The following is a 27,850-nucleotide window of genomic DNA, read 5'->3' on the forward strand; positions in this document are numbered from 1 at the left end:
GAATTATTTTCCGGTTTTGATCATCCCAGAATCTATACCCAAATTCGTCAGTCCCATACCCAATGAATGTACATTTAATCGACTTAGCATCCAGCTTAGTCCGATCATCGTTCAAAATATAGGCTGAACAACCAAACGTACGTAAGAAAGAAAGATCCACTTTCTTACCACTCCATACCTCTTCTGGTATCCTGTTGTTCAACGGGACAGAAGGCCCTCGATTGATCAAGAAAGCAGCCGTGTTGACTGCATCTGCCCAAAACATCTTTGGTAGTCCGCTCTTCAATCGCATGCATCTCGCACGCTCATTCAGTGTTCTGTTCATCCTCTCAGCAACGCCATTTTGCTGAGGTGTCCCCGGGATTGTTTTCTGCATTCGGATTCCATGGTCGGCGCAGTAATTCTTGATACCTTCACTGTTGTACTCGCCACCGTTATCCGATCTGAGACATTTCACTTGTAGACCTGTCTCATTTTCCACTAGTGCCCTCCATCTCCTGAATGTATCAAAGGCATCAGATTTTCTTTTTAAGAAATACACCCATACCTTTCTAGTGGAGTCATCGACGAATGTCATGTAGTACGTTGATCCACCAAGAGATGACACTGGTGCTGGCCCCCACAAATCGGTGTGAACAAGCTCCAACTTTTCTTTCCTCGGAGTTCTTCCTGTGGTCAAGAAGCTCACCCGCTTCTGCTTTCCGAACACGCAGTGTTCACAATGACCCACCTCCACCGATTTTAACTCGGGCAACCGTCCTTTCGACTTCAGCACGTTCATTCCTTTCTCGCTCATGTGGCCCAAGCGATTGTGCCACAGGTTAGCCTGCGATACAGTTCCTGCAAAGGGGATGTTTGAACTGGATCCTCCCGCCATGTAGAGCGTTCCCGACTTTAGTCCTCGAGCCAAAGTCATTGCTCCCCGACTGATCTTCCACTTCGCGTCTCCAAACGTCGTGTGGAATCCATCACTATCCAGCTGTCCGACTGAGATCAAGTTCCTTTTCAGTCCTGGTATGTGTCTCACATCATGTAGGGTCCAGCATGACCCATTCGTTGATTTGATCCGCACATCTCCCTTTCCTACAATCTTGAGGGGTTTGTTATCTGCAAGATAAACTAAGCCAAAATCACCTGAGGTGTATGGCTCCATGATGTCTTTGTTGCTGCATGAGTGGAATGAGGCCCCTGAATCCACAACCCAATCATCGGAAGAACTGCTCACACTCAACAAGAGTGCATCCGTGATCTCCTCCGTCGCGGCATTCGCTGTTCGGCCCTCCTTTTCCTTCTTTGGCGCCCGACATTCGCTTTTCATGTGTCCGGGCTTCTCGCAGTTCCAGCACACCATCTCCTTCTTGCCCTTGTTCTTCCCCCTGGACCTTGACCTTGACCTTCCACGGTATTTACCCCGTGTGTCAGGTCTCCCTCTGGACTCTGTATGTAGTGCAGAGCCAGATGATCCACCCGTTTGCTTTCTACGGGTTTCCTCGTTCAACATCATGTCTCTGATGTTGTCGAACTTCATCTTCTCCTTCCCAGACGAAGTGCTCACTGGAGTAACAACCACATCCCAACTGTCAGGTAAAGATGAAAGCAAAATTAACGCTTTTACCTCATCGTCAAACACGATATCCACAGACGCCAGCTGTGTCGTGAGTTGGTTGAAGTCATTGAGGTGATCGGCCACCGACTTCCTCTCCTCCATCTGCAACCTGAATAGTTTTTTCATCAGCATAACCTTGTTCATTGCTGAGGGTTTCTCGTACATATCGGCTCTGTAGTGTAGAACTTCCTTCGTGCTCTTTGCTCCCTTCACATGATAGGCGACATTCCGAGAGAGCGACAGGATTACTCATCGCCTTGAGGGTTTCTCGTACATATCGGCAAGAGTCTGTAGAACTTCCTTCGTGCTCTTTGCTCCCTTCACATGATAGGCGACATTCCGAGAGAGCGACAGGATTATTGCGCTCATCGCCTTTCGATCGAGCACCTTCCATTCTTCATCACTCGTCTTCTCGGACTTCTCTGCAAGTGGTTCGTACAGGTCCTTCCCGTACAGGTAGGCCTCCATCTGCATACGCCAAAACCCAAAGTCGGAACCATTGAACCGTTCGACTGGAAACTTTCCCTCCATCTTAACTCCTTGAACCAGGCTCTGATACCAGTTGTTAGGAAATGGATCGGGTTAAGATGGATAACAGGTGGAATATGAAGGCAGTAAAAGACACACGAATTTGTTAACCCAGTTTGGATATAAATCCTACGTCTGGGGGCGATACCAAGCCAGGAGAAAACACTCAAAGAGGAGAAAAATTGAGGAGTACAACACACACACACTTGTATGCAAGTCTTCACCACACGTGAAAGACAACACTCACCCTCGTCTCAACTCTTTCTTTTCTCTCTACTCTATTCTACTTTGCTCTATTAAAACAATGCTAATAAGAGTAGTATATATAGCCATGACTTATCCTTTTTCCAACTCAACTTGGGATTTCTAAGTTGAATGAGGTTATCCTTCTCCAACTCAACTTTGAATCGGGTTATCCTTCTCCAACTCAACTTGGGAATTCTAAGTTGAATCAGGTTATCCTTTTCTTCTTCAAATCAATCTTCACAACTTAACAACAAAAATAAAGATTTCCCCCTTTTTCTGCAAATGTGATGCGGACAGTTTAAGGATTGAAGATTTACATGTATATCTATTCCTGCGGTAGGAGATTCTATTGAATTTCCGATCTTCTGGTCTTAGTATCTATGAGTTTCTCCAACACAATAATGCATGGTTCTAAGTAGCCATATCGGCTATAGATAATATCCGTGACATTGTTATATTGGGCCTGGTGTATCGGATATTATCTTGTGATATGAAACAATGCATTATAGGATGCTAAAAAGATAGTAAAATTACAAAATCAAATACAACTAACATAAATTATACTCAAAAGTTTTAGTATAAAATTTAGCAAACTATTATCAATAGTAAGAGAATATTCATTATTATGTAATAATACAATAAGTATAGCATATTGCGAAGACTTTTTAGAAAAGAAGTATGCATTATATTATTGGACACAACATATGTGACAATACGAGTTCATTGGCAATATCACTGATAATATCTTGATATGATTGATAATATCAGCAATATCATCCAATATTATCAAATACTATTGCTATAAATATATACTAAGAGAATAATAAGTATCGGTGGATATTATTGGATAAGGGCCACTCCGGAAACGTAGATACCCATTTGAGTAATTCTTTCTTTCTTATCAAGGTTAGTCACAGTGCATATATGGTTGCTAACTTTTCATGTTTATCCTATTCTATGCGATCTGTTCTCTGTTTTCATCCTATGTAATGAGGGGACTACCTTTACCAAACCAGATGATTTGATCAAGAAATACAAGAATGCGAAAGCAAATTTGGCCTATTTGAAAGTGCTTGGGGCTTCCCTGTTACATGGAGTGGATGCAACCAAAATGAGGATTCTTCCTGTTTTCCAGTGGAAGAAATTTCATAGGATTATTTTTAACTTTCCACATGCTGGTTTTTACGGGAGGGAAGATAATCCAGATCTTATTACGTAAGCCTCTATTCTAGTAAAAATGGATGATCAGATAGTTACTACATTTGTTTAGTGCATGCATAACTTTGTTTACGAGGTATTCTTCTTGCTTTTTTTTTTTTGTTCTTTGCTGTATTTTATGTTCCGAGTAAGGCTATGTTCATTTCATTGATTAGACGTGTATGTTTTATTAAATTCCGGGTCCATAAATCTTTTGATTTTAATGTTTGCATCAATTTTGTCTTTCCTCTGCCGTGTACAGGATGCATAGGAATCTCGTCCGTGGATTCTTAATGAATGCAAGCAGCATGCTGCTGCCTGATGGTGAAATTCATGTTAATCACAAAGTTACGGCTCCATTTGGCAGTTGGAACCTCGAGGATCTTGCATCAGAATATTTTTTACTTTATGTCGGACAGGATGATTTCAGGATTGAAGACTACCCAGGTTACAATAATAAAAGAGGATCGGGCTTCAGATCTGATGAGCCATTTCCACTAGGTGAATGCAGAACCTTTAAGTTCAAACTCTGGCCCGGTGTTCAGGGGTTCGATTTGATCCAAACAATGCCTCCTGAGTTCCAGGTTCCTGTTAAGATGCAACAGCAGCCCGTTCCATTAGTCAGGCCTTCCAGGTATAATGATGTCCACTTGTCTAATGGACTAAGATTAAACATTGACCATAAAAAAGAGTGCCATAGGATATTTGGTGCTTATCTTGATCACGTGGAGCAAACATTTGGAAGCACTAGTTATGATGTGTATCATTCTGTTCGGGAAGCTTTGAGGCTTGGCTTTGAGATGTACATGGCTGCAGAGCCCGGGAGACCCCCGAGTGGTTATATTGGAATTCTGGAAGAACTTCACCATTTGTGCGTTTTGAGATCCCAACGACTGAGACAGATGCTATTGACTCTTGATCAGCAACATTGAGCAAGTAGTTCTGTTAAGGGCCCTGGCCTGGTAAATATGCCTTTTTATCCATGTGCTGGGTCCTATACAATGCTGTATGGTTTCCCAGCATCCACCATTTTGTTGAACTGTTAGAAATGTGGAGCTTGCTATATCAAGAATCAAAATTAAATAATCTAAAGCGTGTCGACGTTTGTAATGAAGAATCATTGTTCAAACATTTGCCTGAATTTTTGGGATAATTTCACGCACTTTTAATTCTCAGAAAGTCCGAATCCCATTTTTATTTTTATCTTTTTAATTTTTTATTTTGCACTTTTTCCTTTTTTAAAGCCACAAGACAGAAAAGTATTTGACATAAAAACTCTACATGAAGAGCTGAAAATAAGATGTATCACTTCACAAGTGCCCTGAACGAAGATGTTTCTACTGGGAATACACAATCTTGCCAAGGTTGAAGAGCTAACTCTCTATGAAGCAGTCTTGGTCATTTTCTGATTCTTCCTCACAACGAAACTTAAAGCTGCCTTATATGAAAAAATATATTCATTTTTGTTTTCCGACACTATCACAACTTTGTTCCTGACAGATCAATTCTGTAATACTTGCAGCTTGTCTCGCTTGCTTAATTAGCTGTCTACAATACTAGAACCACTACAGCAAGGAGATGTAATATACTTCTTAATGTCCCTGTAATGCTGTTGGTCATATGTTGCTCTATGAAATAACGTTACAAGATTAAGCCATTATTAACCCACTCGTTTGTCTTGAATATGCATTTGCATGGCAACTGATACGCAATTGCATCTGCATCTCCCCATGTGCTATCTCAGTCATGCAGTCCCTGATGAAGGGAATATGAAGAACTTAATTGCATCCTGTAATCATGAATCTTGGACCGTATCCAAAGCTCTTGGGGATTACGAGTACTAATTAGGTTGTGGTATCCTAAGAGACATGGTGTTACTGGCCTGGGAAATGCATGCACTTATTAATGAATACTACTATGCTGATTCTATCCATTTAAGAAGGAAGTTTCACAGTATCTGATCTCAACTTCTATAAAATCCTGAATATTTAGCTAAGAAAATCAAAGCAAAAATAGCAGCAGGGCATGAATGACAATCAAGTTCGTACTGCTTAGGCTGAGCTGAAACATTAATCACAAGTAATGGAAGAGAAGTGGATTCAGCACTACAGCAGTTGTCATGAGATACTGCTAGTGGGCGAGGGAAATTTCTCCTTCGCTGCAAGCTTAGCAACTGCATTTGGCAATGCATCGAACATGGTGGCCACCTCTCTGGATTCTCCCGAGATGTTGAGGATAAATCATCCAAGTTCAGTGAGTAACCTTGATCTTCTGGAAGAGAAGGGATGCACCATAATCCATAAAGTAGACGCTTGTTACATGTGTGAACATCCTCTCCTTAGTCACAGGAAATTTGATAGAATTGTATTTAATTTTCCTCACGCCGGTTTCTATGGGCCCGAACACAATGCCTATCAAATATCGTAAGAGTCGATCCTATGATCCATCAAAATTAAATATTACAGACAGCTGATTTCGCAATCTTGTAAAATATAAAGTCATGATCATGTGAGCATATATTTTTAACAAAATTCAAAGTAGGAAAGATGTAACACCATGCATATTAATTTGTTGAATGCAGGCTTCACCAGGATGTGGTTCGTGGTTTTCTGAAGAATGCGTATGAGATGGTGAGAGAGGAAGGGGAGGTTCACATCACCCACAAAACTAGCCACCCATTCTCAGAGTGGAAAATTGAAGAACTAGCGGCGGAGGTGGGATTCTATTTGAGTGAGGAGGTGGATTTCTTCATATGGGATTACCCTGAATACGAAAATAAGAGAGGAGATGGATCTCGAAGCGACGATACATTTCCTGTTGGCCGATGCAGCACGTTCAAGTTTTCCAAGAACTAATCTCTCTCTCTCTCTCTATCTCTCTCTCTCTCGATGAATTTATGAAACGCATATATTATTATGAGGTTCTTCTCAACTTCCTCTGGCAAAGCTAAACTCTCCAAAATTTAGTCCGACTAAGATTTGATAAGACTTGAATCAATTGTAATTAGATCGCTGATTCTGATTGCTGTCGTATGCTATTATTATTATTACAATGCACAACTTGTTATAAAATAAAAGTAGTCAATTAATCCTCATTCTGACCACTGCTCATCACCAGTACGTGCCTCAATCCTATATAATTATATGCCTTACGCAAACTTTGATTTCATGAAATTATTACACAATTTTAATTTCATTATTAGAAATTATTAACTATCATCTGTTCGTGAAAGTCAATGTATGTAATTAATCATCAAGTTGAGTTGGTAATTAGTAAGTAATACATTTTTGTAAGACATACATTCTAGGTTTTCTTAACACACCAAGAAAACTGGGTTTTAGAGACGGCTAAAAGGTCAAAGTCTTTGAAATCGATTACCTTGTAGTGATAGTTTTAAATAAAAATTTGTATTTATTAATAATGATTTTGACATACTATAAAATTCGTTCTTGAAAATATTGGCATTGGTTTGTTGTTCAATGAACAATAAGCAAAGCAATTTCTTAATTAGCCAGCTACAAGTTCTTGCATTTTAGTCACTTTGTTAATTACTCCACATAATCTCCAATAATATATAGCAACTTGACAAATTAAATACAACTAGTAATTAATTAATAATTAGTAGCCAGTTAAGTACTGCATTACATATTATTTTAATTTCCATCTTCCAGTAATAATCAACTCCCGCCAATCCTAATCTTGTTATTAATTACTAATGATTGAAGTTGCATATATACAATAAAAGTGGGAAGACTGAGACTCGTTCTGTGAGACTGTGACTTAAGTCCTATAAATCATACATAGTATCTCTCTGGTGTAGCAGTTAGTTGCTTCTCTACACGCATCCTACGTAAAAACAGTCTGGTTCCGGGTATTAATTAATCATTGCATCAAACTCCCACTAATTCCTTCCAATATATAAACCTGCTTTAATCTTAATCTCCCAAATTAATGAAGTTTCTGGGAGGGCTTGCATGTAGCCGGAAATGAAGGTGAGCTTAGTTAATTGATTATGTGCAGGGCTCATCATGATTAATTAAGATGCAATTAGCGAAGCACGTAATTAAGGTAATGATGATGAGTAGTTTTTGTGTTTTGGTAGCAAAAGATAGTGATAAAGGTGGCGATGGGGAGCGACAAGGCCAAGTCTAAGGCCATGAAGATTGCTGTTGCCATGGAAGGTACCTACCTTCATTTTTCACATACAATTCATATATGATATGATGAACAAATTCAGCGTATATTTATACATGCAGGAGTGAGCTCTGTGAGTGTGGGGAAAGATAATGATCAGCTTCAGGTGGTCGGCGAAGGGGTTGATTCTGTGTGTTTGGCCAAATCTCTCCGGAAGAAATTCTGTTTTGCTGACATTGTAAGCGTCCAAGAAGTGAAGCCACCCAAACCGGAACCGACGCCGTGCCTGCCACCCTGCGACTACCAGCCACCGTGGTTGGCGATTCAGCACGAGTTCCCGGTTTGTGATACGGGTCCTCCTAATTGCGTTGTCATGTGATTCGTACGTTAGGATGTTGCTAATAAATGAGTTGGATATATGTATTGAAAATGTAAAGAAAATACAACGATTTGAAGGAATTAATTAAATTAAGGATACTTGCTTTCAAGCAGTTCTATTAATGATAGTTTTTGGTACAATGTTGTATTAATATTACAATTATAATTAAAGGCAGTTTTCGTCCCCTAGTTTCATGTTATTTTCGTTTTAGTCCCTTAAGTTACTAGGGTTTCGGTCTCGTAAAACTGAAAAAATCTCAATTTTGCTACAAATTTGATCAGAAAGTTGAGTCACATGCCAGACATTGAGATTTTTTCAGTTTTATGCGACCAAAATGGAACCCTAGTAACTTAAGGAACTAAAATGAGAATGACCTAAAGTTAGGGGACAAAAATTGCCTTTAAACCTTACAATTACTCAAAAATTGCGGTATTGTATTTGCGAATTAGGTTAGTGCCCAGTACTATTAATGATAAAAAATGTGTGTTGGTTTAAACAAGTGCACCATCACTTGACTTGAATACAAGAGCATTTTTCTCTTCATACTAAAATCCTATTTTTATATATGATTGTTATATTCAAAATTATGATTGAATAACAAAACCAGGATACATCATCACTAATCATTAATTAATAATCTATATTAATCTCTTAAACAGAATCTCGTCTAATTGTTAAAAACATGTTGAGATCGTGAGGATTAGAATTTGAAGCATTCAGCATGACACATTTATAGTATCATTGCCCATACCATGATTATATATATGTTAAGATAAGGGCATCAATATTCAATAACAAGGAACTAATATTTTGATTCATTAGACACATTATCGATCCAATTTCTTCAAGCGTACAAACAACGACTGAATTTGACAATATTGATAAACATTAATGGGTGACCGAATTCCGTGAGGGCTAGCTAGTTACGAAAGCTTAATTAAATAGCATCGATTTAAGTTATTATCATGCGTAATCATATGCCATCCAAATTATAAACTACTTTAAATTACACATTAACACAAATGTCACAGTCGATAAAATAAATCAAAGTGTTTTCAATGTTGCCAATACGGTAATTACCGGATGACGGTTGCCACCTCTTTAATGTACAAGACTAAAATTATAATTTTGTCTCAAGTCCAAGCCCCATTCTTAATTTTTTTTTTTAACTTCAATTGTTTATGTTGCTCTTTTTCCTTTTCTGTTTCTGGGGTTCCACGAATATTAAAGCCACAAGACAGAAGTATCAATTTGATATAAAAACTGTAATTGAGTAAATCTCATTGATGATGCATGTTGCATGGATTGACTCAGTCTGCATGCTTTCATCATTCTTTACCAGTTGGGGGTTTGACGCTGTTTGCAGGCCTACAAGGAGACTTAAATGTATATTTTCAACTAAAATATCGTACAAACTTTAATGTAGTACTCCATGAATTAGTCGTTAATGGCCTAAGTTAAGACTTTTCTGCCGCGCTGGAATTTCCACCACCATTATTAGGAAGGGGGCCTACACTTCGTGTTTTCCTCCATTTTTCCGGAACTTTGGATGTGTGCACTCTAAACGGGACTAGAATCTCCATAGTTCAGCATCGAACTGGGGTTTCACGCATGTATTTACGGTTATGGTTTTACCATTACAGATGATATTTTCACTTGGAACAGTTTCACATGGCTTAAACCCTTCTTGGAGTTGGGGGATGATCCATCCAATCGTGTTGAATATATAAGCGCGGGGGGCTGCTGATTGACCATTTTTCATATTTGTAATTGCTAATTGGGAGATAAAAAAAGAGTTCTGAGACGGGTTCTTGAAAGTGCATAATTGTCCGGAACGAGTCTCCAAAGTCAATCCTTGTCTTGATCTGGCATTGTCAAACGCAACTTCCTGAGAAATCTTGTTCCCTCAGCTTCTACATCATCTAATTAAGAATCTCGCTTTCATCCTGCTACCAAGGCTTTTGCCCGGCAATGAGGGATAGATGAAAAGTCGACAATGGGTTTTGGTTTTGGATTCAAACAATGAGGGAAAGACGGTTCTGGAAAGGTCCATGCCTTTCTCTCCTTCAGTTTCGAGGAAAAAATAGTTAATAGTTTGAAGATTCACAAGGGGCAACAACTTGCTGAGTATATATAATTACATCCATTGCACTAGTTGTTGAGCACCATCGATCCATTCAAAAAAACAAGTGAAATTATGGCTGAACTTGCTGTTGCACTGGGTTCAGCTGAGATCGTTATACGTTTGCTCAGTAAATTCAATCTCCAACCAGATGTGCAGAATGAAATCCAGGGCTTGGAAAGTTGGCTGACATCAATGAAGGCCTTCATAGAAGACAATGATGGCCGCGAAGGGAGCAGGACCCTGGAAGTTCAGATGGAGAAAGTTCGAGATATTGCTTATGATATAGAAAATGTTCTTGAGGAGTTTTTCCTTCACTCACCACCTTATACATTTCACAACCACACAATCACTCGGACGGTTCACAAGTTTGCCCACAATGTCTATCATGGATTTCCGCTTCGTAGGATCTCCAACAAGATAGCAAACATCAATAGAAATATAACAAATATCAAATTACAGCGTGAAGCTTTTCCTGATAATTATTGCAGTTCAACACCATTATCAAATTCCAGAACAGGGATTCAGCACCAGGCGAGTCCTCTTCTCCTTGATGATGAAATGGCTGGCTATGAAGAGCCAAAAAGAACATTTATTTGTCAGTTGGTAGATGGAGAAAAGGGGCTGGTCACACTAGCAGTGGTTGGTCCTCGTGGTTCCGGGAAGAGGACATTTGTGAAAAATGTTTTATGGAAACCTGGAATTCGGGGACAATTTGATTGTCATGCTTGTGTTCATGTGTCTCAGTACTTTAATGTTGCGGAACTCTTTATCAACATGCTGAAACAGTTGTGTTATTCCAGGAAGGAACCATATCCAGCTGATGACAGTTCAAGCACACTGGCAAATCTGCAAAATTACCTGGCTGGAAAGAAGTTCGTTATCATTCTTGATGATATTTGTAGTAAGGAACACTGGGATGACATCAAAATTGCATTCCCAAACGCGTTTCTTGGCTGCAGAATAGTTGTCACAACCACGTCCTCAACTGTGGCCTCCGTATGTGCATCATCAAGCAATCATATATGCAGGTTAAATGGATTTGAATGGTCGGAAGGCTGGAAACTCTTACGCAGAAAGGCCTTCCCGAACAGCAATGGAGAATGCCCTTCTGAGTTGAAAGACTCTTCCGTTAAAAGTGACAAAAAATGTGAAATCAGGCGTGGTTCCGAGCTGTCTGTCATCGCCAATCCTCTGCTGCCAGGATACATGGATCTCTCCAGCAATCTGAAGAGTTGTCTCTTGTACTTCAGCATTTTCCCTGAAGGTTACTCTATCAATCGTGGAAGGTTGATACGTCTCTGGGTAGCTGAACGGTTTGCGACAGAAACAGCCGAGAAAACTGAAGAGGAGGTTGCTGAGGATTATCTGAATGCACTTATCCACACGAATTTGATTCATGTTTCCAACAGGGATTTTGATGGTCGACCTAGAAGTTGTCGAGTCCTTAACCTTGTCTTCCAGTTTATCATCCAAAAGTCCAAGGATGAAAATTTTGCATCAATCTTTCCGAGAGCAAATACAAGTCAAAGCCAGAAGATCCGGCGTCTGTCAATCCACAACGATTGCACCCATTTGCCCAAGAAAAGTGACCTCAAGCGTGTCCGTTCGGTGTTTTTATTGGGGTGCGTAAGCCTCTCCCTTGATATAGAGAACAGTTTATCTTTCCTCCAGTTTCTAACATGCATTTTCTTTTTAATCTTCTCCAGATTGCTTGAAAAATCTATTCCTGATTTTGAGGGGATTTTACGGAAGTCCAAGTTCCAAAGAGTCTTAGACTTGCAAGGCGCTTCTCTCACAGAATTTTCCGAGGACATCACCAGTCTCACCCTTCTGAGGTATCTTAGTTTGAGGGACACCAAAATAGCGAAGATTCCCAGTTCTATTAAGAAACTTTCTTACCTTGAAACCTTGGACTTAAGACAAACTGATATCACAGAGCTTCCGAAAGAAATATCCTATCTGCACAACCTCCGTCACCTCTTTGCCTACAAAAAGAATGTGAGCAATTACGTAGGTTTTGATTCAGAGAGAGGTGTTAAGATACCTGGCGGAATCAAGCACTTAACTAATCTACAGGATTTGTCCCTTGTGATCGTAGACGCAAAGGGCAGAATCCTCAAACATTTGAAAGAATTGAGCCAACTCAGGAAGCTAGGACTTACAGGGCTACTGAGTGAGCATGGTGAAGCTCTGTCTGCATCTGTTGAACAGATGAAAAATCTTAGAAATCTGAATTTATGCTCTGCCAGCAAGGTCGAGTATCTTGAAGTGACAGAAATGACAAATCCTCCTCACACTCTTCAGCGTCTATACTTAAAAGGGCTCCTGAGAGAACTTCCCTGGTGGATCTCCTCACTTGATAACTTGCTCAGGATTGGTCTGAAGTGGTCTAAAATGGAGAAAAGCCCACTGCAGGCTCTCGCGTTCCTGCCGAACCTAGTGGAGCTTCAGCTGGTGGACTGTTATATTGGGGAAGAGTTGATATTTGAAGCTAACAGTTTCAAGAAGCTAAAGAATTTACTGATTGAAGAATTCTCCGAACTCCGCACAATTGTGATACAGGGTGGAGCAATGCCCGACCTGAAAGAGATGTCACTTGGTAAGTGCCCTGAACTGAGGATGTTACCACAGGGAATACACAATCTTGCCAAGGTTGAAAAGCTGACTGTGTATGACATGGGCAAGGAGTTGGTAGCTCGAATCAGAAAGAATGGTAAAGATAAGGAGATGGTTAGACGCATTCCTGTCGTTCACATTCAATGATCAATATTGCTCATTTGAGAATCTTTCTGATTCTTTCTCAAGTTGAAGCTGCCTTACAGTTAGTTTCAATAACACTTTGTGTTTCAAAACCAAGAAAATATGAAAAATTATGTTCAGTTTGTTTTCCGACATTATCGCAAGTTTGTTCCTGAGAGATGAATTCCGTAATACTTGCAGCTTGTCTCCCTTTCTTAGTTAGCTCTGTAATAGTGTTGGTAATATATTGTTTGTGAGATAATGTTATAAGATTTAAGCTATGAATATGCATTTGCCTGGCAACTGATATGCATACTCTCACTCCAGATATGCTATCTCAATCGATGCGGTCCCAGATGAATAAAAATGATGAAGAACATAATGAATCTTGGTAAGAGAATCTGAAACTTTCTTGGAGTAGTGTATCAAAAAGGTCTTGGGATTTACGAGGAGTTTGAGGTTGCGGTATCCAAAGAGACATGTTGTAATTACTGGCCTGGGAGGGACATGCATGCATGATGCACTTAATTAATCTCCAGATTCCATCTATTAATTCACAACACGTATCTAAGCTCAACTCCTATAAAATCCTAACTATATAAACCATGCTAAAACAGCTGCCGCATGGCAAATTTGCTATTTTACAATATAAAAGGAGGCTGCTGACGTTTTTACCTTATTACAGTAGACAACTTGCTGTAAAATATTAATTACATCAATCCTAATTATAAGTCAACTTTGATATTATGACATGATTACACAACTTTTCATTAATAAAAATGATTAATTGTCTTGTATTTCCAAAAGTCAACTCATGTCAGTAATCATCAAGTAATATTTTTGGATATATTCTTGACACGCAAAAGAAGTAGGTTTTCAGGTTGAGAAGTGAAACTTATTTACTTGGTCTCTATTTTTCATCTCCGAAACCTGCGTTCTTGTTGTGATAGTTTTTAATAAAAATTATCACGTATCCAAATGTTTGATGTAATAAAATAAGTTTGATACCATGATGATATACTATATAAAATTCATATTCTTGCAAAATATTGGCAATGCTTTGAACAATAAGCAAAGTTTCTTAATTAGCCAACTAAATGCAATATGTTACTCATTTGTAAGTTTGGAATTTTGATATTTTTATTCTTATATTTTTAAGATTACAAAATACTTTTTGTAACTTTTGATTTTTTTTTTTTATTTTGGTCCTTTCTATGCTTGATTTTGCAGAAGTTGTCGGAATGAATTATGTAACCCTCGAGGTAAAATTTTTATCTTTTATCTTTTAAAAAATTGCAAAAAGAGTCCTAAAACTTTTTGACATTTCGTGTTTTTGGTCCTCTCAGTGCCGAACTTTGTAAAAGCTGCAAGAATAAATTATATGTCACATCATTTTTTTTTTAAGAAAAAAAGCCGTCTATATTGACAAAATAAACCAAAAAAAAAAAAGGCCCAATTTAGATGACCCATATGATTTATTTTGCCTACTTACAAAATTTAGTACCGAAAAGATAAAAATTACGAAATATCAAAAGATTAGAGAACTATTTTGCAACCTATAAAGATAAAAGATAAAAATGTTAAAGTGCTAAAATTGTAACTAAGATAAAAAATATATTTAAACCCCCTCTCCAAAATATATATATATATATATATATATTTAAACCCCAATAATATATAGCAACTGACAAATTAAGCACAATTAGTAATTAACTAGACGGATAACTACTGCAATTACATATTCTTAATTTCCATCTTGCTCGAATAATTATCTTTCCCGCACTCTAATCTTTTTATTAAATACTGATGATTAAACTTGCATATATAATAAAAGTGTGAATTATCTCCCGCCCAAACCGAAACCGGAACCGGAACCAGAACTGACGCCGTGCTCGCCGTCTTGCCCGCCACCGTGCATGGCAATTTGGATATAAATTTTTATTTTTAAGATTATTACGTTGGATATAATTGATTTTATTAGTTTAATGATATTTTTAAAATTACAATTATTAGTATACTTTAAACATGTCACTGTAGCATTCAGAGATGGAGAACTTCAGGAACCCTTTTGAAAAAATCAGTACATAAAAGAAATATAAACAAAATGTGAACTAAAACGATGGTATAATTTTTGGCAAAATTACATTTTTGATCATATAAGTTAGGGGTTCAACACATTTAAGCCATGCTTTTTTGAGACTACACATTTAATGCTACACTTCCCTTCAAAGAGTCCTACAAGCTATGCATGTGCCCTTAGGTTTTTTACGGAAAGTGTCATTTAGGACCAGATGTTAAAAAAATTGCAATTTTGGCACTAAATGTGCAATCTCAAAAAGCGTGAAATTAAATATGTCGATTCCTTTAATATATAGAATCTAAAGTATAATTTTGTCTGCTCTGCATTAATGTAATTTAAGAACCAAGCATATGTACTTGGTATGGTTTAACAAACAACCCAATGTACTGATCATATCTATAAACAAGTGCACCGTACACCAAATTTATTATTGACTCTGAAAGTTGTTCATAAATTTGATTAGACTTTGGGTCTTGACAATAAGAATGCAGCCGAAAATGTCCAACTGTAACGTTGGTGTATTAAATGGCACCCATGAAGGAATGCGATTGGAAAACCAATGTAGGTGACGTCCCCTCTACAGGAAGAGCACCCTACCATAACAATGCATTGCCCCTTCAAACGATACAGGAGGATATGTTGGCTTTAATTGAGGAAGAGTCTGTTAGAAATGTGAAGCTTGCTATGTCAAGAATCAAAAGAAGGCAATCTATCGCGTTTAGATGTTTGTAATGAAGAATCGTCCAACAAACATTTGCCTGAATTTTTGGGTAAATTTCACGCACTTTGACTTATTATAAAGTCACCACCAATCAATCGGTTCCTTGGTTAAAACCCCAGATGTCTCCAATGTCCCGTTCACATTGAAACCAAGAAAAAATAAATAAAAATCTCATAAAGTCACCCACTTTTTTATTTTAATTTAACTTAAGACTTTTCTACCCGCGAGGGCCGCAAGTAGCCTGATTATTGCAATGGTTAATTTCCAGCCCGAGGAAGGACTTGCTCAGTTCTTTTTCCTCCAATTTTAATTTCCTAACTATGGTGTGAACTTGTGAATGTTGAAGGTATATGATGTGCGGATTATCTTATGAAGGTTTCATTAATTCCTTAATTATCACTAAAAATCTTACTTTCGGACAAGCTTTAAGCCCTATGTCTAAATCTAAGGTTTTCATAGCCTTGTTCTAGCATCCTTTAAAATACATTGATATGTACGTCTTTTCTGTGGCTATTAGATCATTTTTCAAGGAGGTGACAAATTAAGGTTAGCAATTCGAATCTATAGAGGAGAGGGTGAGATAAATATCAAAGAAAAATTGAGTCGGGTAATGAGCTGAGTACGAAGAGTGGGTTGAGCGGAGAACGGGCCAAGGCAGCAAAGATGGGTAGGTATCCAAGCTTTGGCTTAGGGAGGTTGTGGGATTGGACCTATCATAATTTCCCAACAAATTGCTAGTGGGAGATACTAAACAGTATAAGACGGGTTCTTGAAAGTGCAAAATTGTCCGGAACAAAGTCTACTAAGTCAACCCTTGTCTTGATCTGTCTAGTTGATCGTATCATTATCAAACCCAACTTGGTTGAGGAATCTATATCGTCGGCTATTACACAAATCTGAGAATGACGTTCCTTCTTGCTACCAAGGCTTTTACCAGGCAATGAGGGAAAGATGAAAAGTCGACAATGGGTTTTGATTTTGGATTCAAGGATGAGCAGAAGGTTCTGAAAAGGTTTTGGCCTTGTTTTTGTGTATCCACCTTCATGTATACATTACATCTATTGCATTAGTTTTTGAGCACCATCCATTCAAACAAACAAGTGAAATTATGGCTGAACTTGCTGTAACCGCTGCATTGAGTTCGGTCCAGATCGTTCTGACTTTTTTCCAGATCGCTAGAAGTTCCAATCACCGACGAGATTTGCAGAATGAAATCGTGGAACTGAAAAGATGGCTGAAAGCAATCAAGGCCTTCATTGAAGACCATGATGGGAGCGAAGGGAGCAGCACGCTGCAAAATCAGATGGAAGATATTCGAGATGTTGCTTATGATATTGAAGATGTCCTTGACGAGATTGTCCTTCACTCACCACCATATACATTTCACAATCATGAAATTACTCGGCAGCTTCACAACATTGCCCACAATCTGTATCATGGGTTTCCACTTCAAGGGATCTCCGACAAGATAGCAACCATCAAAGAAAAAATTGAGGATATCAAGTCACAGCGTAAAACTTTTCGTGATAGTTATCCCGGACCATCATCAAGTTCTAGAACCAGGGTCCAGCACCGGGTGAGTCCTCTTCTCCTTGATGATGAAATGGTTGGCTATGAAGAGCCAAAAAAGAAATTTATTCATCGGTTGGTAGATGGACAAAAGGGGCTGGTCAGACTAGCCGTGGTTGGTCCTGGTGGCTCCGGGAAGACAACATTTGTGAAAAATGTTTTCTGGAAACGAGGAATTCGGGGAAGATTTGATTGTCATGCTTGGGTTCATGTGTCTCAGCACTTTAATGTTGAGGAACTCTTTATCAACATGCTGAAACAGTTCTGTTATTCCAGGAAGGAACCATATCCAATTGATGACAGTTTAAGCCCACTGGCAAAGCTGCAAAATTACCTGGCTGGAAAGAAGTTCGTTCTCGTTCTTGACGATATTTGGAGAAAGGAACACTGGGATGACATCAAGGCTGCATTCCCAAACGCGTTTGGCTGCAGAATAGTTGTCACGACCACGTCCTCGACTGTGGCCTCCGTATGTGCATCATCAAGTGATCTCGTATACAGCTTAAATGGATTAGAATGGCTAGAAGGCTGGAAACTCTTCTGCAGAAATGCCTTCCCGGACAGCAATGGAGAGTGCCCTTCTGAGTTGAAGGACTCTTCTGTAAAAATTGTCAAAAGATGTGAAGGACTGCCCTTTGCTATTGTGGCGGTTGGTGGTGTACTTGCACAGAAAGCAAGACTTCCAAATGAGTGGGAAAGGTTTCATAATAGTCTTGGATATGAAATCGGGAGTGGTTCCAAGCTGTCTGTCATCAGCAATGTTCTACTGCCAGGTTACATGGATCTCTCCAGCAATCTGAAGAGTTGTTTCTTGTACTTCAGTATTTTCCCTGAAGATTACTCTGTCAAGCGTGGAAGGTTGATACGTCTCTGGGTAGCTGAACGGTTTGCGACAGCGAGAGACGAGAAAACTGCAGAGGAGATTGCTGAGGATTATCTTGATGAACTTATTCAGAGGAATTTGGTTCATGTTTCCAACTGGGATTTTGATGGTCGACCTAGAAGTATTCGAGTCCTTAACCTTGTCCTCAAGTTTATCATCCAAAAGTGCAAGGATGAAAATTTTACATCAATCTTTCGTAGAGCAAATACATGCCAAAGCCAGAAGATCCGGCGTCTGTCTATCCACAACGATTGCACCCATTTGCCCCAGAACAGTGACTTTCAGGGTGTCCGTTCAATGTTTCTATTGGGGTGCGTTAGCATCTCCCATTGATATAGAGCAAAGGCTATTTTCCCTCCTGTTTCTAACATGCATTTTCTTTTTCTTTTTCTCCAGATTGATTGAATCATCTCTTCCTGATTTTGAGCGGATTTTACGGAAGTCCAAGTTGCAAAAAGTCTTAGACTTGCAAGAAGCTCCTCTCGCAGAATTTCCCGAGGACATCACAAATCTCACCCTTCTGAGATATCTTAGTTTGAGGGACACCAAAATAACAAAGATTCCCAGTTCTATTAAGAAACTTTCTTACCTTGAAACCTTGGACCTAAGGCAAACTGATATCACAGAGCTTCCGAAAGAAATATCCTACCTGCACAACCTCTGCCACCTCTTTGCGTACAAGTACAATGTGATCAATTTTGTAGTTTTTGATTCAGTGCGAGGTGTTAAGATACCTGGCGAAATTGGGACGTTAACTAATCTACAGGATTTGTCTCTTGTGATCGTAGACGCAAAGGGCAGAATCCTCGAACATTTGAAAAAATTGAGCCAACTCAGGAAGCTAGGACTTACAGGGCTCCTGGCTAAGCATGTTGAAGCTCTGTCTGCATCTGTTGAACAGATGAAAAATATCAGAACTCTGGATTTATGCTCCGCCAGCAAGGCCGAGTATCTTGAAGTGAGAGCGCTGGAAAACCCTCCTCACACTCTTCAGCGTCTATACTTAAAAGGGCGGCTGGGAGAACTTCCCCGGTGGATCTCCTCACTTAACAACCTGCTCCGGATTGGTCTGAAGTGGTCTAAAATGAAGAAAAGCCCACTGCCAGCTCTCGCGCCCCTGCCAAACCTGGTGCAGCTTCAGCTGGTGGACTGTTATATTGGGGAAGAGTTGATATTTGAAGCTGAATGTTTCAAGAAGCTAAAGAATTTAGAGATTGAAGAATTCTCCACACTTCACACAATCGTGATACAGCACGGAGCGATGCCTGACCTGAAAGAGATATCACTTCGTAAGTGCCCTGAATTGAGGATGTTTCCACTTGGAATACACAATCTTGCCAAGATTGAGGAGCTGACCCTGTATGACATGGCCAAGGAGTTCATAGCTCGACTCAGAAGGAATGGTGAAGATCGAGAGATGGTTAGCCACATTCCTGTAATTCACTCCTTCACTCTGAAGAATCGGTCTTGGTCACTTGAGAATCTTTCCGACTCTTTCTCAAGTCGAAGCAGCCGTAACAGTGTGTTTCAATAACACTTTGTCTTTCAAGATAATAAAGAAAATATGAAAAAACTATATGTCGAGTTTGTTTTCCGACATTATGGCAAGTAATTTGTCGTGTAATATATACTTGCTGCTTGTCTCCCTTTCTTGATTAGTTCTGTAGTAGTGTTGGTAATATGTTTGGTTATGAGATATTAATGTTATAAGATTAAGCTATGAACATGCATTTGCGTGGCAATTACTGAATACTGCTGCACAAACTCTCACTCCAGATATGCTATATCTCAGTTCATGCGGCCTTCCTGTTTATATACATATATTAATTGATTAAATAAGATACATTAGGTTGTCGTAATTGAGAGAAGCATGCAGCGATATTGAGAGTGATGCAGCTGCAGCCGACCAGCTAGGTGGTGTTACTCAAACAAATGGGTTGCAGCAGCATATTGCATGAGATAGACGCCGAAACCATGACTGCTAGCTCCACTGTTTTTTATCCACCCGGGTAATGCCTACCCTACCCCATCATCTTCAATCATTAAATATAGATATATGTATTAATCATTTATACATTATTTTAATTGTTGTAATTATTAACAATTAAGATAATAATATAATTGCAATTGATTTTATTTAAAATAATAATAATCACTTATTGTGATCGGCACGTAATTTAAATAATTACATGACAACTTAATATAAAATAATAATAGTCATTTCCTTATTAGGACCACTGCTCATCAGCATTACCTCACTCCTAATTATATGCCTGACGTTAAGTCTGATATGATATTATTAAAAACTCTTTTTTTCTATTTTTTCCTAATAAAAACAATTGACAATTGTCTTCTACCAGCGCATGTAAATCTCTGTAATCATCAACTTGATTTGGGAATTACAAATTTTGGTCTTCTTCGACGTGCCCAACAACTTTTAATAAAAGTTATTGTACATATATGTTTATTAGTAATAAAATAATTTTTATATGATTACTATATATTTAAAATTTAGATTCTTGCTGGATCTTGGCACGGCTTAATGTACACTAACCTACCATAACCAAAATTTCTTAATCTCTAATTATTGCGTTTCTATCGCTCTATTTTAATTACCCTTCTATAATCTCCAATAATAACAACTCGACAAACCACAACTAGTAATTAATTACTAACTAGTAGCCAGATTATAAGTACTAAAAAGTACATATTTTTTAATTCAGTTTATTACTAAATTATCCATTACGTTCAAACTCAAATACTAATTCAATATTTTAATATTTGTAAATCAACAACTATATTCAGAGTAAACAACAAATCAAGACACTACTATAAAAAATAGACTATACAGTACTCATACATATGTAGGACTCAAACTCACGATCTATATATTCAGATAACTAGGGCAAAAGACAATTTTCGTCCCACAGCTGTAGGCCATTTTCGTTTTAGTCCCGTAAGTATCTAGGGTTTCAATTTGGTCCCGTAAAACTGAAAAATTCGCAATTTCAGTCCAAATTTCGCCGGAAAATTTTGTGGGTCGCCGGAAAAAGTCACATGCGATGCATGTGACTTTTAAAATTGGGGGCTCGATCTTGATTGGCTGGAGAAGCTGATGTGGCGCATATGTGGCGCATACGTGGAAATTAAAAAAAAAAAACGAAGAAAATCGAGCTCGCGACCGTCGGCAAAGGCGGAGGATGGCTTTCGTCAAATCTTTGCACAGAGGTGACCAAAATCGATGGGACTGGTCTCAAAAGATTCGCCAGAACGAGAGGCGTTCAATGATGGTATTCCGAGCAGGTGGTTCGTTCGGACGAAGGAGAATACGCCGGCGGAAGGTGCAGTCGCGGCGGACGATGACCGAAATCTTCAAAACGATGGATCTTTGCACCTAGTTGATGAAAATGGATGAGACTAGTCCCATTAAAACCGCAGTGAGGAGACGAATCCAATGGTACCAATCCGCGATCGTGGGTCGTCCTGTCGCCGGCGAATCGACAGTAATTGTCCGCGGCGGTCAATTTCAAAGCCCAGTCGCTGTCGTGGTGGGATCTCAAAATTGGTTGAGGGGTTTTGTTCTCCTTGATATGGGGAATCGAATGGTATATGTGGTGGCCAGAAATTCCAAGTAACGGCGGCGGAATTGAAGAGAGAAGGTGGCGGCGACTGGCGGGCGATTTTTAATCCACATCAGTCTTTTTTTTTTTTTTTTAATTTCCACATATGCGCCACATCAGCTTCTCCAGCCAATCAGGATCGAGCCCCCAATTTTAAAAGTCACATGCATCGCATGTGACCTTTTCCGGCGACCCACAAAATTTTCCGGCGAAATTTGGACTGAAATTGCGAATTTTTCAATTTTACGGGATCAAATTGAAACCCTAGATACTTACGGGACTAAAACGAAAATGGCCTATAATTGTGGGACGAAAATTGTCTTTTGCCCAGATAACTATACATCTCCATGCACACTCTAAACCAACCCCCACCCTTTTTTACAATTATTGATAATTAAATTTCTTCCATTAAAAAAAAAAAAAAAAAAGGAGTGGGAAGACTTGGTGACTTATGTCGGGTCATACGTAATATCTTTTTGGTGTAGCAGTTAGTTGCCGGTATTAAATATGCATCAGACTCCGACTTCCCCCTCCAATATAAACCTGCCTGTAATCCCAAATTAATTAAGGGACTAATTACGTTTGTGCATGTAGCCGGAAATGAAGGTGAGCTTATTAGTTAGTTGATTATGTGCAGGTCTCATGATTAATTAAGATGCAATTAGCGAAGCACGTAATTAAGGTAATGATGATGAGTAGTTTTTGTGTTTTGGTAGCAAAAGATAGTGATAAAGGTGGCGATGGGGAGCGACAAGGCCAAGTCTAAGGCCATGAAGATTGCTGTTGCCATGGAAGGTACCTACCTTCATTTTTCACATACAATTCATATATGATATGATGAACAAATTCAGCGTATATTTATACATGCAGGAGTGAGCTCTGTGAGTGTGGGGAAAGATAATGATCAGCTTCAGGTGGTCGGCGAAGGGGTTGATTCTGTGTGTTTGGCCAAATCTCTCCGGAAGAAATTCTGTTTTGCTGACATTGTAAGCGTCCAAGAAGTGAAGCCACCCAAACCGGAACCGACGCCATGCCCCCAGCTGCCGTGCCTGCCACCCTGCGACTACCAGCCACCGTGGTTGGCGATTCGGCACGAGTTCCCGGCTTGTGAGACGGGTCCTCCTGGCGGTTGCCCACTCATGTGATTTTTTACTTAATGTTGATGTGTGTAATTAATGAACCGTCAAAATTTAATTTAATAAATGAGTTTTTTAAGTTTAAAATTAATTTGGATTAAAAGATAGTTTACAACTATTCTACATAACATATATGTATATATAATATATTCAGGGAACCCCCTTAAATTGTTTCATCGGACAAAATTAAATAGTATTATAATTACTCGTGTTTATCTCAAAGATAACTTAATTTATTATCAAATTAATAAAGTCTTTTACATGAAAGTTTTTTGTCAACTTATTAGATATTCGTACTCAAACCCAATCGATCATACATTAAGTGTAATCCATTACAGTCATGTGATTGGTTTTTTTTTTTTTTTTTAAATTATACACTAGTCACATGATAAGTACAATATTGTACTCGTCACGTACGTAATCGATTCAGATTTGGAAAATAACTTTAGTTATTAAAGCTCAATCATAACACTTAAATAATAAAATATCTTTAAAATATGTAATTGGTGTGAGTTTTATGTATGTATTGTAGCAGTTGTATAAATAATATTTCTGGTACGAAGTTGTCTTAATATTACAATACATAAAAATTGCACCATTGTAGAGGAGGAATTAGGTGAGTTGTAGCTTTCCTCCATCCTCCAATATTAATGTTCAATTGTGTGCACCGTCCGCCCATTTTTTAAGTCAAATTGACTTGAAAACAAAAGGATTTTTCTCCTCCTCCTCCAATCCTATTTTGATGTATATTATCAAGTTCATTTCATTACATATAATTATAATGACAAAGATTTAATTAAGATATAAAACTAATACGGCACATTACAACTAGCGGAAGACTTCAAAAGTCGTTGGTAAATTATATTGGGATTTCGCTTTCGACATTGAGAATGCAAATAAAATCCGACGTTGGTCCATCAAATGTTGAAAAAATGGAACTCAAACATCATTTACCCTATCAAAAATCCTTTCTCTATTTCAAAATTATGATTGAGTAACAAAGCAAGCCAGGATACATCATCACTAATCATCCATATCTCTTACACACAATACGTCTAATTGTTAAAAACATGTTGAGATCATCAGAATTTGAATTTGAAGCATTCAGCATTCACAAATTTATAGTAATTGCCCTTATCCATCGTTGTATATATATTAAATTGAGGACGTACGTCAATTTTGATCTGCGGTTTCAATAATAGGAACTAATATTTTGATTCCGATTTCTTCAAACTTATTACAACCAATGACTGAATTTGACAATATTTATAAACATTATTGGAGATTGCATCCGCAGGGCTAGTTGCTATTGTAATGATTCCTGACTCTCAGTTACACAAAAATCTAGAAATAATTATATTTTACACTCCATAACCAATGAGCTATTTACACAAATCAGTTGTGTTTTTTGCATAATTATAAAAATCAATCATGATAGTTAAAAATAATGAATAGTTTGTGTGATGATGTTAACATTTTTTGGGGAGTGTGTAATTTTTCAAAAATTAAGGTAATTTGTATAAATAATGTCGACGTTTTTATTGGGTGTATGTGTAGTTATCCAGAAGATAGAGATAGTTTGTGTAATAAACCAAAAGTCAGGAGGTATAAATATAATTATCTCAAAGATTTGAATAGCATTGACTCCAGTTATCATCATACGCCTCCAAAACTATGAACAACAAAATTGCAAAATCAGTTGTGTACGTATGGGGGTTTGGCAAAATTGATCTCGTAACTAAAGGACTCATAATTTTAGTTTTTTATATTTCAAATTTATAGCAACTTTGTCCTTTCTGGCCCAAAGTGACCAAAAAATTATAAATCAAATTGCGACTTAAAATTTCAACATTCAAATGGACCTCACTTATACAAACCTCACCCCTTTCCACCACCCAATCCCGTAGCTACACCACCCCCGCAACCGCCAAGCTAGTTCCCTCCCTCTCTAACATCCCATTGCCGCTAGCCCTCAACCTCACCCTCCCCTCCACCAGCCCAACCCCTTCCCTCACCCATGCCTAACCCCTTGCTTTGTCCGCCTCCAGTCCTCAAGCTAGATCTATTTTCTCTCTTCTCAATTCGTCACCATCCGACTTATCCACCATTTGAGACTACCACAAATTGAATCCCTATCCTCTGGTGAGTCAATTATACCTAGGCCTATTCATTTTCGTTATTATCCGGTCGATTTTGTTCGTTTTCATTTCCTCTACTTTCTCGCCACCCCGCCACTATTTTTCTTTGTATCTCCATTACTAGCTATCATTTCTCCAACTGACCACCATCCTTGTGTTCATCTCCCCATGCCGCACACATCCCTTCAAACAGCTTCCCCTCAGCAGCGTCCACACCATAGCCTCCTCATCACTTGACCTCTCTTATTTCTTCTTTACATGTGATTCTGATTGACTTTCAACTATTGGACTTCCTTCACCTAAACTAAAACTTAATTTAGCGGCTCTTTTCAGAATGCGTGAATGCAAATAAAAAACATCCCCTAAATAAGCTTCGGTACCAGTCGGTCTTCGTAATAGAAGAGACATTTGGCGATAAGCTTCATAAATGATTAGAGTGTGTTGTTTATGGTTTATAAAATATTCAGCCAGTTTCCCTCCTACCAGGCTGACTCAACATCCACGTAAAATGCCACGTATTTAAGTTGAGTTAAGTTGGCAGCCAGAACCTTAAGTCCTAATTTATCTGATTAAATCTAGTAATTTTTTATCGAAATGAATAAAATTACCACTAAATTAAATTTACATGACTAAAATTGCTGGTCCAGCACTTACAGGACTAATTTTAAAATTTTACCACTATAAACTGCTTAAGTAAAAATTTACAAATTATCCATCAACACAACATTAAAATTGAAAAAAAAAAAATCAAACTCATAATTTTATTCATCCTTAGTTAATAATTAATGATTGAGTCAAATAATGTATATATATTATTATCCTCTCTATTCACTGACCTGGTCCGAACATATATATCAGCTAGTTGACAATTACAAAGTAGCAGAAATTAATCACATATTTTTAAGTTGCTCTTCTCTTGGTATGTACAATTATTATTACCATGTCAACAATCATGTCTATTTAAATCAATGTTTATAAATAGTACAGTCAGTTCGTACTGTACTTTTTATATACAAATGTCATATACATAAAGTTTTTTTAATAAAAAAAATATTAAAAATAAATAAATCTTATAAAAAAATATAACACTAGTTCATAATAAAATAATATTAACTATACATATTACCAAACTGCAGTAACCGGTTTCCTTTTTTCCCGCCAACCGTGTCCAATGTTTCTCTGGTTTTGTAATTTTTTAATAGCATAGCAGTTGGTTACTTGCCACTGGTATTTTTATATACACCCCTTGCTAGCATTACCAAAAGAAATTGCACACTTTTATTGGTTATGATAAAATTATATATCCTCAAGTATTTGTATATATTACATTTACACCACTGGTATTTTATATAATTATATTTACGCCCCTTAATTGGTAGTATTTCCCACTCCCAAAGTTGACGGAAAATAATTAAAAAGTTTATTTCTGGGTAGGTTTGGTTGGCAATTGGGGTAGTTAGGCAGACATATATAGTGTTATAAATACCCCTTAATTTTTAAACGTATCAAAATTATCAAACTGACTTAACACCGTTAGTAAAATCGTTGACTGATGCTGATCTAATGTGGCACTCATATGGTCTTATGGTTAGAAAAGTTGTTGGAATTTATACTTTTTCCAATTGCAGATTTAATTGCAAGTTTATTTTCAATTTAATAGTTTTTATGTGTTATTTGTTTTACCAAAATTTAAAAATAAGTAACAAGCGAAAAGTGATAAATTCAAAATAAAGTTAGAATTAAACATGAAGGGAAAAAAGTCTACTATATTGCAGTTGGCTTGATTTTTCGAACATATTTTTTCTTGATTTTTTTGGGTACAAAGTGTATACAACAATTATTATATGGATTCTTACGATGTATATATGGAGAGTAATTTAATAAAATTAAAATCCTAATCCATTTTAATTATGATCCCAAACCTACCCTAAGTGGGCCCCAGAGATTGCTAAGTTTATGGTAATTAAATTAAAAATGTCAACTGTAATTAAATATGTAAATTGGAATAGGGGTACATTTTCAATTTAACCACAATTGAGGGTTCTCAAAACAATTATTATATGGATTTAAACACTCACCTTTCCCTCCTATATATAAACTGGGGTTAGGGTTTGCTCATAATTAATCTCCCAAGTTAAGGATTAATTGCAGGTGTACTGTAGCCAAAAATTAATGAAGGTAAGCTAGCTAATTAATACATGTGAATGCTAATTAGCTAAAACACGTTTTTGTTAATCGTGATAGCAACATAATTCTCATTTTGGCAGCAAAGGATTGTGATAAATGTGCCGATGCAGAGCGAGAAGGGCAAGTCCAAAGCCATGAAGATTGCTGTGGGTATGCAAGGTATGTATGTATGTATGTATCTGTGTATGTATGTATGCATGTATGGTATAATCGGATTTCTTATATACAGGAGTGAACTCGGTGATTGTGGTGAAAGATAAGGATCGGCTGGAGGTGATCGGCGAAGGGGTTGATTCTGTGTGTTTGGCCAAATCTCTCAGGAAGAAATTCTGTTTTGCTGATATTGTGAGCATCGGAGAAGTGAAGCCGCCGCCGCCGTCTAATTGCGCGCCACCGCCACCGCCGCCGTGCCAACCCTATTGTTACGCGTCCCGAGTTTACGGAACTGCTCTTCCTAATTGCTCTTACATGTGATCACCACCACCCCCCCTTCAAGAATCTTGTTGTCTTGCTATTCTTTTTGAGGTGGATTCATTCTATATGGGTTGAATTTTCAATTTCA

General features: G+C 38.0%; 7 protein-coding genes across 10 annotated transcripts in view; all 7 read left to right on the plus strand.

The window, feature by feature from the left end:
- LOC105175009 (heavy metal-associated isoprenylated plant protein 41) overlaps positions 1-4,756 on the plus strand; it is a 7,368-nt gene extending 2,612 nt beyond the window's left edge. Inside the window, exons 2-3 of the mRNA XM_011097302.2 lie at positions 3,397-3,595; positions 3,840-4,756. Of these exons, the coding sequence (XP_011095604.1) occupies positions 3,397-3,595; positions 3,840-4,509 (869 nt within the window). The 3' untranslated portion in view covers positions 4,510-4,756. The remainder of the gene's footprint in view (positions 1-3,396; positions 3,596-3,839) is intronic.
- On the plus strand, positions 5,660-6,432 carry LOC105175164 (uncharacterized protein At4g26485-like). The gene is made up of 2 exons (XM_011097511.1): positions 5,660-6,000; positions 6,159-6,432. The coding sequence occupies exons 1-2, from the start codon at positions 5,660-5,662 to the stop codon at positions 6,430-6,432; spliced, it is 615 nt and encodes a 204-aa protein (XP_011095813.1).
- LOC105175165 (heavy metal-associated isoprenylated plant protein 47-like) lies at positions 7,436-8,166 on the plus strand. 2 transcript variants are annotated; one of them, XM_011097513.2, is made up of 3 exons: positions 7,436-7,569; positions 7,680-7,758; positions 7,834-8,166. In XM_011097513.2, exons 1-3 carry the CDS (start codon positions 7,564-7,566, stop codon positions 8,088-8,090), a joined length of 342 nt encoding a protein of 113 aa, XP_011095815.1. In that variant the 5' UTR covers positions 7,436-7,563; the 3' UTR covers positions 8,091-8,166. The 2 variants fall into 2 exon arrangements, with proteins under 2 accessions (XP_011095815.1, XP_020554162.1); XM_020698503.1 differs by having other exon boundaries at positions 7,515-7,569; positions 7,663-7,758.
- On the plus strand, positions 9,893-13,104 carry LOC105175166 (disease resistance protein RPM1-like). The gene is made up of 2 exons (XM_020698285.1): positions 9,893-11,837; positions 11,922-13,104. Exons 1-2 carry the CDS (start codon positions 10,288-10,290, stop codon positions 12,976-12,978), a joined length of 2,607 nt encoding a protein of 868 aa, XP_020553944.1. The 5' UTR covers positions 9,893-10,287; the 3' UTR covers positions 12,979-13,104.
- On the plus strand, positions 16,200-19,950 carry LOC105175167 (disease resistance protein RPM1-like). Its single transcript, XM_011097515.2, has 2 exons — positions 16,200-18,518; positions 18,604-19,950. The coding sequence occupies exons 1-2, from the start codon at positions 16,864-16,866 to the stop codon at positions 19,739-19,741; spliced, it is 2,793 nt and encodes a 930-aa protein (XP_011095817.1). The 5' UTR covers positions 16,200-16,863; the 3' UTR covers positions 19,742-19,950.
- Positions 22,293-23,050, plus strand: LOC105175168 (heavy metal-associated isoprenylated plant protein 47). Of its 2 annotated transcripts, none has more exons than XM_011097516.2 (3): positions 22,293-22,433; positions 22,544-22,622; positions 22,698-23,050. In XM_011097516.2, the coding sequence occupies exons 1-3, from the start codon at positions 22,428-22,430 to the stop codon at positions 22,970-22,972; spliced, it is 360 nt and encodes a 119-aa protein (XP_011095818.1). In that variant the 5' UTR covers positions 22,293-22,427; the 3' UTR covers positions 22,973-23,050. The 2 variants fall into 2 exon arrangements, with proteins under 2 accessions (XP_011095818.1, XP_020554147.1); XM_020698488.1 differs by having other exon boundaries at positions 22,355-22,433; positions 22,527-22,622.
- On the plus strand, positions 27,169-27,850 carry LOC105175010 (heavy metal-associated isoprenylated plant protein 41-like). Of its 2 annotated transcripts, none has more exons than XM_011097303.2 (3): positions 27,169-27,279; positions 27,369-27,447; positions 27,518-27,850. In XM_011097303.2, the coding sequence occupies exons 1-3, from the start codon at positions 27,274-27,276 to the stop codon at positions 27,760-27,762; spliced, it is 330 nt and encodes a 109-aa protein (XP_011095605.1). In that variant the 5' UTR covers positions 27,169-27,273; the 3' UTR covers positions 27,763-27,850. The 2 variants fall into 2 exon arrangements, with proteins under 2 accessions (XP_011095605.1, XP_011095606.1); XM_011097304.2 differs by having other exon boundaries at positions 27,369-27,438.

This window comes from Sesamum indicum, linkage group LG12, assembly GCF_000512975.1.
Source record: "Sesamum indicum cultivar Zhongzhi No. 13 linkage group LG12, S_indicum_v1.0, whole genome shotgun sequence".
Lineage (NCBI taxonomy): Eukaryota > Viridiplantae > Streptophyta > Magnoliopsida > Lamiales > Pedaliaceae > Sesamum > Sesamum indicum.

What these genes read in the sequence shown, in the direction of transcription:
- LOC105175167 (XM_011097515.2), top strand. Translation starts at nt 16,864, where the DNA reads ATGGCTGAACTTGCTGTAACCGCTGCATTGAGTTCGGTCCAGATCGTT. An exon ending in CGTTCAATGTTTCTATTGGG is followed by an intron (nt 18,519 to 18,603) that starts GTGCGTTAGCAT and finishes CTTTTTCTCCAG; the next exon opens with ATTGATTGAATCATCTCTTC.
- LOC105175166 (XM_020698285.1), top strand. Translation starts at nt 10,288, where the DNA reads ATGGCTGAACTTGCTGTTGCACTGGGTTCAGCTGAGATCGTTATACGT. An exon ending in CGTTCGGTGTTTTTATTGGG is followed by an intron (nt 11,838 to 11,921) that starts GTGCGTAAGCCT and finishes AATCTTCTCCAG; the next exon opens with ATTGCTTGAAAAATCTATTC.
- LOC105175168 (XM_011097516.2), top strand. An exon ending in GATTGCTGTTGCCATGGAAG is followed by an intron (nt 22,623 to 22,697) that starts GTACCTACCTTC and finishes TTATACATGCAG; the next exon opens with GAGTGAGCTCTGTGAGTGTG.
- LOC105175010 (XM_011097303.2), top strand. An exon ending in GATTGCTGTGGGTATGCAAG is followed by an intron (nt 27,448 to 27,517) that starts GTATGTATGTAT and finishes TCTTATATACAG; the next exon opens with GAGTGAACTCGGTGATTGTG.
- LOC105175164 (XM_011097511.1), top strand. Translation starts at nt 5,660, where the DNA reads ATGGAAGAGAAGTGGATTCAGCACTACAGCAGTTGTCATGAGATACTG. An exon ending in CACAATGCCTATCAAATATC is followed by an intron (nt 6,001 to 6,158) that starts GTAAGAGTCGAT and finishes TGTTGAATGCAG; the next exon opens with GCTTCACCAGGATGTGGTTC.
- LOC105175165 (XM_011097513.2), top strand. An exon ending in GATTGCTGTTGCCATGGAAG is followed by an intron (nt 7,759 to 7,833) that starts GTACCTACCTTC and finishes TTATACATGCAG; the next exon opens with GAGTGAGCTCTGTGAGTGTG.